The 13,277-nt window shown below is 42.2% G+C and overlaps 1 protein-coding gene across 1 annotated transcript in view; it reads right to left on the reverse strand.

Moving 5' to 3' along the window:
- Positions 1–8,017: 8,017 nt before the first annotated feature.
- Positions 8,018–13,277, reverse strand: part of Wdr64 (WD repeat domain 64) — a 105,287-nt gene continuing 100,027 nt past the window's right edge. The window contains exons 27-28 of the mRNA XM_028865607.2: positions 12,005–12,118; positions 8,018–8,417 (exon numbers count right to left, since the gene is read on the reverse strand). Of these exons, the coding sequence (XP_028721440.1) occupies positions 8,337–8,417; positions 12,005–12,118 (195 nt within the window). The 3' untranslated portion in view covers positions 8,018–8,336. The remainder of the gene's footprint in view (positions 8,418–12,004; positions 12,119–13,277) is intronic.

Raw genomic sequence — 13,277 nt, forward strand, 5'->3', positions numbered from 1 at the left:
TACCATTAACCTACATCCTCAGCTGTGTGTGTGTGTGTGTGTGTGTGTGTGTGTGTGTGTGTGTGTGTTATTTAAGAGCCCTTGCCCTGGGCTCAGGGAGAAAGTTTTTTTTTTTTTTAATTTAAAAATCACTCCATATTTTTCTTTTTATATTTAGAATTATAATTACATGACACTGGTTTTAAAAAGATTAATTTGTGTGTGTGTGTGTGTGTGTGTGTGTGTGTGTGTGTGTGTGCCTGTGCAGGTCAGAAGGGAGTGTTGGATCCTATGGAGCTGGAGTTATGGGCATTTATGAGTTGCCTGATGTGGGTGATGGGAACTGACCTCAGTTCCTCTGATAGAGCACCAAGCACTCTTAATTGCACAGCCATCCTTCCAGCCTCCATGACATTGATTTCTAGGCATGATATACGGAAGGAAACACTTTCAGTAGAGCTAACTCTCCCAGGACTATTTAGTGAAAAGGTTACCCTTTTTATTCTGTGCTACGATGCTGTGCTAGAGTCAAACATCTAGTCACGTGTGAAGGCTGCTGTCTATGCTTCCTAGTCAATCCTCTAGTCTATTTATGTATTCTTATGTGAATTATCCCATACTGTGAACTGCTGTAGCTTTGTTATTTATTTTAGTTTAGTTTTGTAGGGTTTTTTCTTTTTCTTTTTTTTTTTTTTTTGAAACAGGGTCACTGTGTAGCTATGGGTGACTTGAAACTCACTTTATAGACCAGGATGGTCTTGAACTCATAGAGATCAGCCTGCTTCTGCATCCCAGAGTGCTGGGATTAAAGCCTCGTGTTACATGCCCAACTGCTGTAGCTGTGTATTAAGTATGGCATATAGTGACGCAAGCATACACTTTATGCCTTATTCCAAAGCATCCTGGCTAATATTGTCCATCCATCCATCCATCCATCCATACATCCATCCATCCATCCATCCATCCTATGCAATCAAATTATTCAGACATTTAAAAGGGAAGAATTGCCAGGCGGTGGTGGTGCACGCCTTTAATCCCAGGGCTCGGGAGGCAACCAAAAAAAAAAAAAAGGGAAAAATTGGGTGGGACATATGGTTCAGTTAGTAAAACACTTGCCTTGTAAGTGTGAAGACCTCAGACTGATCCCCAGAACCCCCCACAAAAAAGCCAAATGGAGAGGAGGAATCCATTTTGTAATCCTGGCAGTGGAGGAGTAGAGAGAGGTGGGCTTCTGGGACTCGATGGTCAGGCAGTCTCGCCCGTTCAGTGAGCTCTAGGCCAATGAGAGATTCCGTCTCAAAAGCAAAGTGGGCCAGCCTGGTCTACAGAGTGAGCTCCAGGACAGGCACCAAAACCACACAAAGAAACCCTGTCTTGAAAAACAAAAAACAACAAACAAACAAAAAGCAACATGAGTGGTTTCTAAGTAATTATCAAATATACACAGGAAGAAGGCAGTGTTGACACATATTGTGACATGGTTGAAACATAAAAGCACTAGTCTAGGTGAAAGCCAGACATAGAAGTCACATAGTATCTGTTTTACTTTTGTCTGAAACATCAGAGACAGTGAATCTGCAGAACTGGGATCAGATTAGTGGTCACCAAGGGTGTAAGAGACTGTGGATGAGAGGACTGCTCCACAGCACTTTATATAGCATATCCATTTAGTAGTCCACCTGCCAATCAAGTTTTCTCAAATGCTGAGATTTATTGGGATGGCTGAATTGAAAGATCAGCTGAAGGAGTGTCTTAGTTCATTTTGAATTGTAACCACAAAATGTCAGAAGCTTTGTTACTTTATTAAAAAAAATCAAGAGAGGTTCATTTGGCTTATGATTTTAGTTGCTGAAATGTCCGGACCCCCTTGACTACAAGAAAACATATGCAGAGGGAGATTTTCACAAAATAAGGAAAATTCAAATAGGCTTTACCTTAAGAGACCTCCATCACACCAATGCTACCACACAGTCGGACTAGTCTCTCAACACGTAAAATTTGGGGGTGGAAACCATATCTAAAACATAGCCAGGAGTGTGATAGTTCACAGAATAGCCACACAGGTATCCTATGTCTGTGTGCAGGTTCCTCTCTCAGGTGACTTTCTCCATTCCTTTGAATCTGAGCTTGCCTTGTGACCTGACTTGCAAGGCAGCAGGGACAGAAGGCTACTGTATGTTCTGTTCTCAGATTCCTAAGAGCATCTGTGAACCATCATGACCCAGACTCTTTACTGATGAGGGACCACACAGAAACAAGAGGTCCAGACAAAAGCCAATGCTAAACACCAGGTGGTGTTGGAAGCCATCCAGACCACACAGCCACTCATTGCATAGTGTGAGGCCCCAGAAAATGCCCAGCTGGGCCCCGCCCACATTGCTACCTATAGCCACATGTAAGTGATTATTATTTGGGCTGATTTTTTTTTTTGTTTTAAAGCTATATTAGATATACATAGAAAGAAGATCTTTCCAGAATTGATTCTTTAAAATTATGAGCATAAGTATTCATTTGCATTTGTATAAGGTTACTTTGATTTTTTTCCCTAAAATGTTATGGTGAAATGATTTGCCTCCCAGCTTTTATTATGGGAAAAAAGGAATATTAAGTGACATTGAAAGATTTTAATAATGAACACCTGCATACCTACCACCTAGAGTCTACAATTATGATGTTATCAGACTTGATCTGTCACACATCTAGCCTATTCCTCTAATCATCTGTTTATCTTACTTTTTAAATTGAATTTCAAAGTAAGTCTGAAGAAAACTAATAATCATATTGATATGCATAACATTAACTGGAGTATTTTAATGTATACAGAAATATCAACTTTGAGATATACACATACTTGTATAGCCCAAATTCTACTACAATTAAAAATATTATAGTCATCCCAGGAAGTTATTTAATTCCCCTTTCTAGTCAGTCGGTCAGGCAGAGGATATAGCATAGTGTGGTACGCTTGCTTGCCTGGGTTAAATCCTCAGTACTAGAAAAAAACCCACATAATTAATCTGTAATAAATTCCCTCTCTTCCAGAAGCTATTTGCTATTTAATTTTTTTCACTTTGACATATGTAAATAAAAATACAGCTTATGCTGTCTCAATCTGTAAAGCTCTATAGGCAGAATCATGGAGATTGAATTCTACTTTTATGAATAGATCAATGAGGGAAACTGGTCATCTACACACTAGACAGGATTCATTCATTTTCTTACCCCGAGTGACACACTAAGAGATGTCTTGTTTATGATGGAGCATGCACCCATTTCTATGTTGACCTTGGTGAATCACATAAGGTCTAGAATCACATAATGAACCTAGAATCTATATTTCTTTCCTCATTTATGTTTTCTTCTTATCAAATTATTTGACATATTGACTGCTGTAAGTAATGTGATTTTTTTAATCATCTTCCTTAACGAGTGACTCTATTGGATTACTACTGTACTAGATGAACTACACTTTCAGTAATCAGCTAAGGAAGTTTGAGGACCTCCTGCAAGTGAGTCTGCATCCCTCCAGCCCATGGGCAAGTGGGAGAGTCTCCACACACTCAAAGACAGACCCCAGCGACAACTTCCTTCACAAAACTCCACCTCCGAAAGGTTCCACAACCTCCTTAAAAAGCACCCAAACCTGGGGACCAGTGTTCAAATATCTGAGCCTATGGGGGAAATTCTCTTTCAAACTGCCACAAACATACTTCCTGTAACCGTTTATAGTTGGAGTTTGTTTTCTTTTATGCATTCCAAAAACCAGTTTGAATATACAGTCTATGAAGAGTTGGGTAATTATTGGTATCTTTAGGCTTACGTCTGTAATGTCACTGTTATAACTTAAAAAAGGGCAGCAGGGTTTTGCATAGAAGCTAACTTGAGGTCATCCTTCATAAGCGCTTTATTAGTCTATGGTACCCTTACTGGGGAGAATGGGTCTCCAGGGTGGAAGAGGAATCTCATTAATTCATTAGGGGAGATAGCTTCCCTGCCTGGCATGGTGGGGAGTACAGTGAAGCGTGCCAGCTGGGGACCAGAGGAAAGCTTTCAGATACCCAGAACAAAGAGGACTTTTGCTAAGTTCCAACAGGGGGCAGGCAAGCTTCATACCATGTGGTCTAGCCTGGACTACATGCCAAGACGCACAGAGTCAGACACTTGGTGGGATCACAAACTCACAGCTTAAAGGAGGAGAGGCTGGGCTTCTCTTCCCTGACCCTTATGCCAGTCTGAGTGTTCTGTCAGTTCTTTGTCCTGATTTCAGGGTGGGGGAGTGGGGAGACTCAGCTAAGCTCTGAGATCTGACAGCTGCTGTGTACTTTCTATTTATCCAATCCTTTCATGATTCTTTTCATCTCTTAGTTTTGTTTTTTTTTAAGATTTATTTATTTATTATGTATACAGAAGAGGGCACCAGATCTCATTACAGATGGTTGTGAGCTACCATGTGGTTGCTGGGAATTGAACTCAGGACCTCTGGAAGAGCAGTCGGTGCTCTTAACCTCTGAGCCATCTCTCCAGCCCCCTCATCTCTTAGTTTTTAAAGCAAGTAATTTTTATTATTCTCAATTCCTTCCTGTGCTTATCCATAGTCATGTGTTGTTGCTATTCTTCTAGTGCCTTCCACAGAGATTATCCCGTACGCTACTGACATATCAGAGTTGAAATGATTATTGTTCATCTCACCTTCTTCCAGGCAATTCAAGAGCCTCAAAAATTATAATGACCCCTTTCCTACCTTTCTATTTTTAATCTACTTTGTGTGTGTGTGTGTGTATGTGTGTTCATGTTTTGAGTTCATTCCATATGTGTGCCCTGCCTGTGAATGCCAGTAAAGGGCATCAGATAGCCCTGGAGCTGGAGTGATAGGTGGTCATGAGCTGCTCCACGTGTGTCCTGGGAACCACGTGGGTCCCCTGAAAGAGCAGTATGTGCTCTTAGCCACACAGCTGCCTCTCTAGCCCTAGCCCCTTCCTCTACCTGTTTTAAACGCTGCTGCTGCTGCTGCTGCTGCCGCCACCGCCGCCGCCGCTCCATCCCATTGGTGTCCTGTGGGTTAGTGACGTGGTTTCCATCCTGGTTCTTTTCTCTGTTCTCCATCTCTGAGTGCCCACCTATTTTCCTCCACGTAAAGCATCCTCTTCAGTATCCTCTTTAGTGTGTGTCTATTCCCATTGGTTCTCTCAATTTTTGTTTGTCAAAACCTTATTTGACATTTGGCTGTCCTTACTGAAGGATATTTTCTCGTGATTGGTAATGCTGGGCTGGCATTTGTTTTATGTCAGGAGTCTTTTGTTTTCTGGTCTTTCCTCCTCCGGCTCTATGCAGAAACTGGCTGATGTCAATCCACCTGTGTACCGCACAAGGATGCCGTGTCCTTCAGTCTCACTTGATTGCTTCTGTACTTTTTGTTTTAGCATTTTTTTCTAGGATGCATACAAAATTGCATTGCTTTCTACTAATATTTATCTCTCAGAGCCCTATGATTCCCCCAATTTTGTGGCCGTTACATGTTATAATAAGAGAAGTAACAAGAAAACAGCAGGATTGGTTGGCTTGGGAAAAGGAAGTTGACACAGAATTCCCTTCAGAAAAATGCAGTTTATTAGGAGAGGGCCTTGAAACCATCACTAGGGCCTTCACACGGGATTAGATATATGGAGATATGACCGAGATGGAGCCCTAGAGGGATGTAGAGGCTTTACCTCAGTGCCTGGAGAAAAGCCTCATTAAGGGTGGGAAAGGGTTTTTACTAGCTTTCTCTTTAATTGAACTACTCTATTTACTTACTAGTATGTTTTGTTCAGATTTTGTCATTGTTGCTTCAGAATTCCCCATAATTCTTCTCTCACAGAATAAGAAGTCAGAGTTTAAAAAGGGATTTTTTTTTTTCTTTAACCAAGTGGTGGAGTGAAGCTTTGGGGAAAGTCGACTAACAGTCGTTACCATGGCAACACTTATATTACTCAAGGCTCCGAATCATTTCCCGAAGCAGCTCAGGTTATCCAATTCTCACGTTTCAATTCTGATACTTTCCCCCATGCTCATGCTTAAAATCTGATTCATTATCAGTCATACTTTCATATATTTTTTAAAAAAACATGTATATCTACTGACTAACATTCTATTAGCTGCTAAGCAAGACAGACACTGTTATGGGCAGACTATCGGCCTGTCTTCTAAATGTCTCTTCCTTTATGTTCAGGTCAAAATTGATGCTGCAAGCTGAGCATGCCTGGAGGCATTTGTTCACCATCTTAATTTAATCCTTCAAATGGTGCTTCCATGACCTTGAGCCTAGCACCCAGATAGCATTTACTATTTTTTTTCTTGGATTTTTCTTTTTTTTTTTTTTTTTAAAAAAAAAACAATTTATTATCTATATTTTTTATGTGCATTGGTGTATGCATGTATGTGTGTGTGAGGGTGTCAGATCTTAGAGTTACAGACAGTTGTTAGCTGCCATGTGGGTGCTGGGAGTTGAACCTGGTTCCTCTGGTAGAGCAGTTGGTGCTCTTAACCACTGTGCCATCACTCCAGCCCTTGGATTTTTCTTTTAACCTTAAAATTAGCATGCTCAGGAAGGTAACGCTTTCTTGAGTTTGCCCAGGCTTGGGTCATCCCCTACTAAAATATATAGGCTACCTAAATAACACACTCAGGATCCTTTAGTTTGATGAGGTCCTTGCTTTCCTTTGCCTGGTGCCACCCACAAATCTTTCCCATTCCTTTATGTCTTGACTGTGCTTGTTTTGGCTTTATTATCAGTGACAGGAGACCCCACTGCATTTGGTCTGTTGAAAAAAGACACAGCCCTCACCTCAAAGGATAAGGGAGTTTATTCCAGAGCCAAGTATAAGTGACCGTTGTTGAGGAACACAATCTGACTTCTTCAAATACCATGTTCCAACAAGGCAGCCATTTCAGGAACTTTTATAGTAACAGAACAAAGAAAGTCATAAACGTAACACACTTTTCAACTCCATTGGTGAGTACACATCATGATGAGCAAAAACAGCTCTCTATTTCATCCTAGCTGGTGAAATTTTTAGAAGGATTAGGAGGTGTGGTTTTGTTGGAGTAAATGGAGTAAATGTGTCCTCGTTGGAGGAGGTGTGTTGATAGGAGTGGACTTTGAGGTTTCAAAAGCCCACGCGAGGCCTAGTGTCTCTCTGCCTGCCGCCTGTGGATCCGGATGCAAAGCTCTCAGCTATGGCTCCAGTGCCACACCTATCTCCCTGCTTCCTGCCACACTCTGAAACTGTAAGTTAGACATCAATTAAATGCCTCCTTCTGTAAGAGCTGCTTTGGTCATGGTTTCTCTTCACAGCACTAGAACAGTAACTCAGACAGTACATCAGGTAGGCAGGTTGCAGCAATGTTGGGGGAAACTCGGCTTTAGGCCTTCCATGCTGTCTGCCAGCTTTCTTGGCCCTTTGATTGGCAGAAACTAGGAGTTTGTTGATACACTCCAAAGGGTTTACCTAATGGTCACAACAGACATTGATTGATTCATGCATAGAGGGGGACAATAAATGGCTACTCAGGGGGCTAGAGATGTCCCCAAGATAATTTGGCTCTGGACTGGCAACATTTCAGCCTCTCTGTGTCACTGATGTTCTCTTCAATCAATCAGCTTTTGTAGTTAGGCATCTCCCAGGTGACACTCCCCTCGTTGAAGCAGACAAACAGTAAGGGCCAGCTAGGGATGTTTTTCTTTTCTTTTCTTTTCTTTTTTTTTTTTTTTTATAACAATTTTCCTGGAAGATCTGGAGGATGAAGCAGAGTAACCTTAAATTAAAGACCTCCCAGATCAACCTAATGAGACATTATCTGAAAATGGCTGTGGATGGAGCTGACTTGCCTCGCACGTCAGGCCCCTAGGTTCAACTTCATCTAGACAAAGAAACAATGCTGATAGTCCTCTCTGTGTACACACAGCACGACACACACAATTTTCCTCTTACTGCACACATTCTAATTCTGGCTACGGATTAGGGTGAACAACAGGTGGAAATGAAGAACTAACCATCACTAACCATATCACTCGGGTCTATTTATGCTACTGATTTCATTTGTTTCTTTGTGCCATGTTGTTGACCATGACGAGAGAGACGGCCCATCTGTTATGTGTTTCTCCATGTGTAAAGGAAGTTGGAAAACTGGCTGCAGGCTGTTGTTTGCTTGTTGTCAGGGCTGAGGTCACCAGAACCCCATTGAGGAATCTTTATTACCAGGATCGCCTGAGGTAGAAGGATGTGTAACCATCCGGTGGTGCCTCATCTGGAAATACAGATGGGGATGTTGTCCTGACTTCGGGCCTCCTGTACAACAGCCAGTTCTGAGGCTCCTCTTCACTTGGGCATGACTGGGAAGAAGGATGAAGCCAGATTTATTTGTGGGACTAGATTTCTTTTCAGGCTTTTCCTCCGTGACTGTGGAACAAAGGAGACATTCATTAGGGAAATAAAAGCATTAAAGACAGGTTTCCCCACTTGAACCATTAAAGAGTTTTCATCCTCTTAGACAAGCAGTGAAGTGATTTCAACAATCCTGTGCGTCTCCAGGCAGAAGAATGTTGAAGGGAGGAGGTAAGACCCCCGCAAAGGGTCCTGGAAGAGCTTCACAGCTACTTAATAGGGTGCTTCTCCATTCTAGGACCAATGTACCCTGGCTGGAAAGGGTTGACAGGAGGATCTACCACAAGTATGAGTCCAGCCTGGAACATAACAAATTCTAGGCTAGCCAGGGCTACATGACAAGATCCCAAAAGCACACCTTGGGACAGTGAGATGGCCCAACTACGGACAGCACTTTCTGCACAGACCTGACAATGTGAGTTCTTTCTCCTGATCTCACTGTGGAAGGTGGGAACTGACTCCTGCAGGCTCTCCTCTGACCTCTGCACATATGCCATGCCATGCATGTGCATACACACACAAGTAAAAAAATGATAACTCATAGATAGATAGATACACAGTTAGACACATTTTTGTCAGCAACATTTGATCATCACTTATAAGAGACACTAGATGAACACCATATGTTTCTGAGATATTTCTGGGATTTGGTTACAAAATTTTGTCACACAAAAAGAGAAGAGGAGACATACAAGGTGAGGAAAGAGACAGAAAGCTCCGAGGCCCAGCCTCTTCTTCAAGGGTCCTGTAGGCCTCCGTACTAACAGGTTGTGTCTCTGCTCCTCTCTCCCTGAGACAAGCTAGGAGGCTCAGGTCCCTGCACACTCCAGTGACTGAGTGTCCCCATGTCTCAGGTGTCCTCCTCTCTGCCGTCTTCTACTAAGAAACCCCACTGCTCATCAGCTTCTTGCTCCTTCTCGGTGTGAGTCTGACAAATGTATACCCTTGGGATTTACAATCCAGCAGAATAGACAATGAAGAGAAGTGAGTGTTCAAGGAAAACCAAGGTGCCATCATAGAAAAGCAGAATTACTGCACGATAGGAAGTCTGATGGTGATGAGGGTAGGGAGGAAAATAAAACTGACAAGGGGCCTGTCGTTGTTTAGTCCTACCAAGAGATCCCAGAAGCTCCTGTACTTCCAAGTTATACTGCTTCACATTTAAACAGTTAGGCTCTGAAGCCAAGCTTCTGGGTTAAAATCCCAGCTCTGTCACCAGGTTCTCTGGGAATCTTTGATAGTTGTTTATGCCCTATGCTTCAGTTTCTGGACCTGCAGATTGGGGGTGTTAATTATAATGCACCGTTGCAGAGATGCAAGAGTGCATGCCAAGCGCACAGCCTCAGACTTGGCACATTAATTTGAAGGTAAAATTAGCTGTAATTATCAATTGTATCATCAGATTGAAGTGTGTGTGTGTGTGTGTGTGTGTGTGTGTGTGTGTGCTCTAGCGAGCGTGCGCTAGAGGTCAGCATCAGGTGTCTTGCTCAATCACTCACTCACTGTCTTATTTTTTCTCACTGCTCTTGGAGTTTAGCATCTTAGCTACACTGACTGGTCCGTAGTCCCAGCGATCTCGTCTCCATCTCTCCAGTACTGAGATTACAGACATACATCGTTGCACCCAAATTATTATGTGGGTGCTCAGCATCCAAACTCAGGTCCCCATGCTCGAAGGGCAAGCACTTTAGCAACTGAGTACAGTTTTTTCACTTAAAATGAAATGGTAAGTATGGAGCATGCTGGCATATATACTGTCTTCAGTGGAACCATTTCTCTGTGACTGGGCATTTCTATAAGTTTGAAGCTGGGTTACATGCCACAGAGTTCACATTCTTATGCTTTCTCCACATTTCAACTTTTTTTTGATGATCTCTTTCTTTCTCTCTCTCTCTCTCTCTCTCTCTCTCTCTCTCTCTCTCTCTCTCCCTCTCCCTCTTCCTCCCTCCCTCCCTCCCTTCCTCCCTTCCTTTCTTTTTCTCTTCTCTTCTCTTCTCTTCTCTTCTCTTCTCTTCTTCTCTTCTTCTCTTCTTCTCTTCTTCTCTTCTCTCTTCTCTCTTCTCTCTTCTCTCTTCTCTCTTCTCTCTTCTCTCTTCTCTCTTCTCTCTTCTCTCTTCTCTCTTCTCTCTTCTCTCTTCTCTCTTCTCTCTTCTCTCTTCTCTCTTCTCTCTCTCTCTCTCTCTCTCTCTCTCTCTCTCTCTCTCTCTCTCTCTCTGTCTTTTGAGACAAGGGCTCACTACATAACCCTGACATCCTTGTAACTCTGTAGACCAGGCTGGCCTTAAACTCACAGAGATCCTGCCTGCCTCTGCCTGAGTTCTGGGATTAAAGTTGTGTGCTACCACACTACACCCGGCCCTTTGTTTGATTTTTGTGGCACTTAGGGATTGAACCCAGGGCCTTGTGCATGATAGTTAACTACCACTGAGTTACCAACCCACGCCCTTCTAGCCATGACTAAGTTTTAATTCCATTATGCTGGTTCTTAAGACCTATATGGACATCTTCTTTTCTAAGCTTTTTATTTGCTTGGATTTACTATCAGATTAGATAAAATTGTAAAGAATAAAAATATGGGACACTAAATATATGAATTGTAAAACCCAACACAGATAATTTTTTTTACCTATTACTTTTGGATTACTTATAACATGCTGTTTCATCCATCCATTTTTATAGAAAATGCCTCTATTGCCAATAGCTCTTTCTCAAATAATTGACAGCATGGCTAATTAATGGGACTCAACCACAGTTCCATTCAGTGCAAAATCTAACTAAATTATGAAGACATTTTTCATCTTGATATAATAAAATAGCTTTTAAAAGTGGTTAGTCTTGTTGGCACTGTGTCCGTAATCAGTTACTGAGTTAGTAATGGACAATAAAAGCCATACACTGCGTTACATCTTTCTCTTAATGCTAGATCCATGCTGATGACGAGATAGATGAGTGAGTGCAGGTTAAGTCAGGCCCATGGACACTTCTAGGGATATTGGAATCAGCTCTGATCATGAAATTTGAAGGGAAAGATCTAGGGCTTAGCACTTCATTAATGCTAAGATAGCCCAAATGCAAGATAGACCTAACATTTTCTTTTAATTCAATTGCAAAAAATTAAGAGAATCCTTTATAAGAACACATTTAATTTTGAAAAATTGCACGGTTATTTCCTATTAATGCATGGGACCACCACTGCTGGTAAGCTCACTGATACCAGGGCTCCCACAGCCACCATAGCTGCAGTAAGACTCCATAGTGAGGACAGTAACACTGCACAGCCATGTAGTATCCAATTGTTTGGCTTCTATAGCCACTCAAAGAACTTATTTGGTGATCACCAGGATAGCCTCATTTGTTCAGACCCACAGGCTGTATTTGATTTTCCTCTCACTTCTACCCAACAAACACATGACTTTAATCTCACTGAGTTAAACTCATACACATCTGGAATATCCATGAAAATACACACTGAAATAATTGTAGGCTCAGAATTTTTTGGGCGGGGGGGGGCAGAGAAAAAATTAAAAACAAAATACATATGTGTGGGGGGGGGTGTATGGGTGTATGGAACTAGAGTGCTCTGAGGGGTGCACATAACTTACTTTATCATGTTGAACATGAGTGCCCTTCTTCCTCCCATGAACACCCTCTACTGAATCTCTCTGCGCTTCAGAGCCAATGAGTGGAAGAAACCTTAGGCTCGTGGGACTCGGAACCTGTAAACCACAGACTGAGTTAAGCATATTTATAGTGTTCACTTCTGGGAATGTAAACCCGAGGAGAGGGTGTCACAGGAGAGGGCCATCTGCTTCAAGTACACGCTCCCTTTCAAACATCCATTGTTCTCTCTGTCTTTTTCCCTGTGTAAATTTGGTTTGCCTTATTTTATTTTTTTAAATTAAAAAAACAATTTGTGCTTGGATTATTTGCCTGCAGGTATGTCTGTGTACCATGCATGTTCTTGGTGTCTTTAGTCAATAGAAGAGAGTGTTGGATACCCTGGAACTGGAGTTATTGGAAGTTGTGAGCAGCCATGTAGATGCTGGGAATTGAACCCAGGTCTCTGGAAGAACAGCGAGTATTCTTAACCACACTGAGTCATTTTTTCCAGCCCCTTGCTGGCCTTGAACTCTACACCCTTCTGCCTCTTCCTTCCTAGTGCTGGGAATATAGGTGTATATTACCTTATTGTTAATTCAGTGTGTGTGTGTGTGTGTGTGTGTGTGTGTGTGTGTGTGTGTGTGTGTGTGTAAGTGTTCAGATATATGTGTGCACTCATGCTTATGGGGGCCAAAGACTGATATGAGTTGTCTTCCTGATCACTTTCTGTTTTATTTACTGATGCAGGGAAACTGGAGCTTGCCAGTTCAGGCTGGTCAAACTAGCCAGCTTGCCTAGCAGATGCCCTGGGGCCTCTGCCTCCTAAGCACTGGGATTACAGGTGAGCTGCCTTGACTTCTCAGCTTTTATGTAAGCTCTGATGATCTGAACACTCTGGTCCTGGGGCTTGTATGGCAAGTGCTTTATCTACTGAGACATCTCCCCAGCCCCACCCCTTTATTTTTTTTGAGTTCTAGTCTCTCACTGATCCTCAACCTCACTAATTAAACTGGACTAGGTGGTCAAGAACCCCAGGGATCTTCTATTTCTGCTCCTGTCCATCCTGCTCCCCTGAATGGGTTTACACATACACCCTACTGTGTTCAGTTTTTTTCCGTGGGTGCTGGGGATCCAAACTGAAGTCCTTATACTTTAATGACTGAACCATCCTCCCCAGTTAATTCTTGACGACTGTCAGCATCATTGTTCTTTGTTATCTACTACAATAAACAAGTCCTGATAAAGATAAGTAATGTTGAAGCTCTGTGTTGACAT

Source organism: Peromyscus leucopus, chromosome 15, assembly GCF_004664715.2.
Source record: "Peromyscus leucopus breed LL Stock chromosome 15, UCI_PerLeu_2.1, whole genome shotgun sequence".
In the NCBI taxonomy this organism is placed as follows: domain Eukaryota; kingdom Metazoa; phylum Chordata; class Mammalia; order Rodentia; family Cricetidae; genus Peromyscus; species Peromyscus leucopus.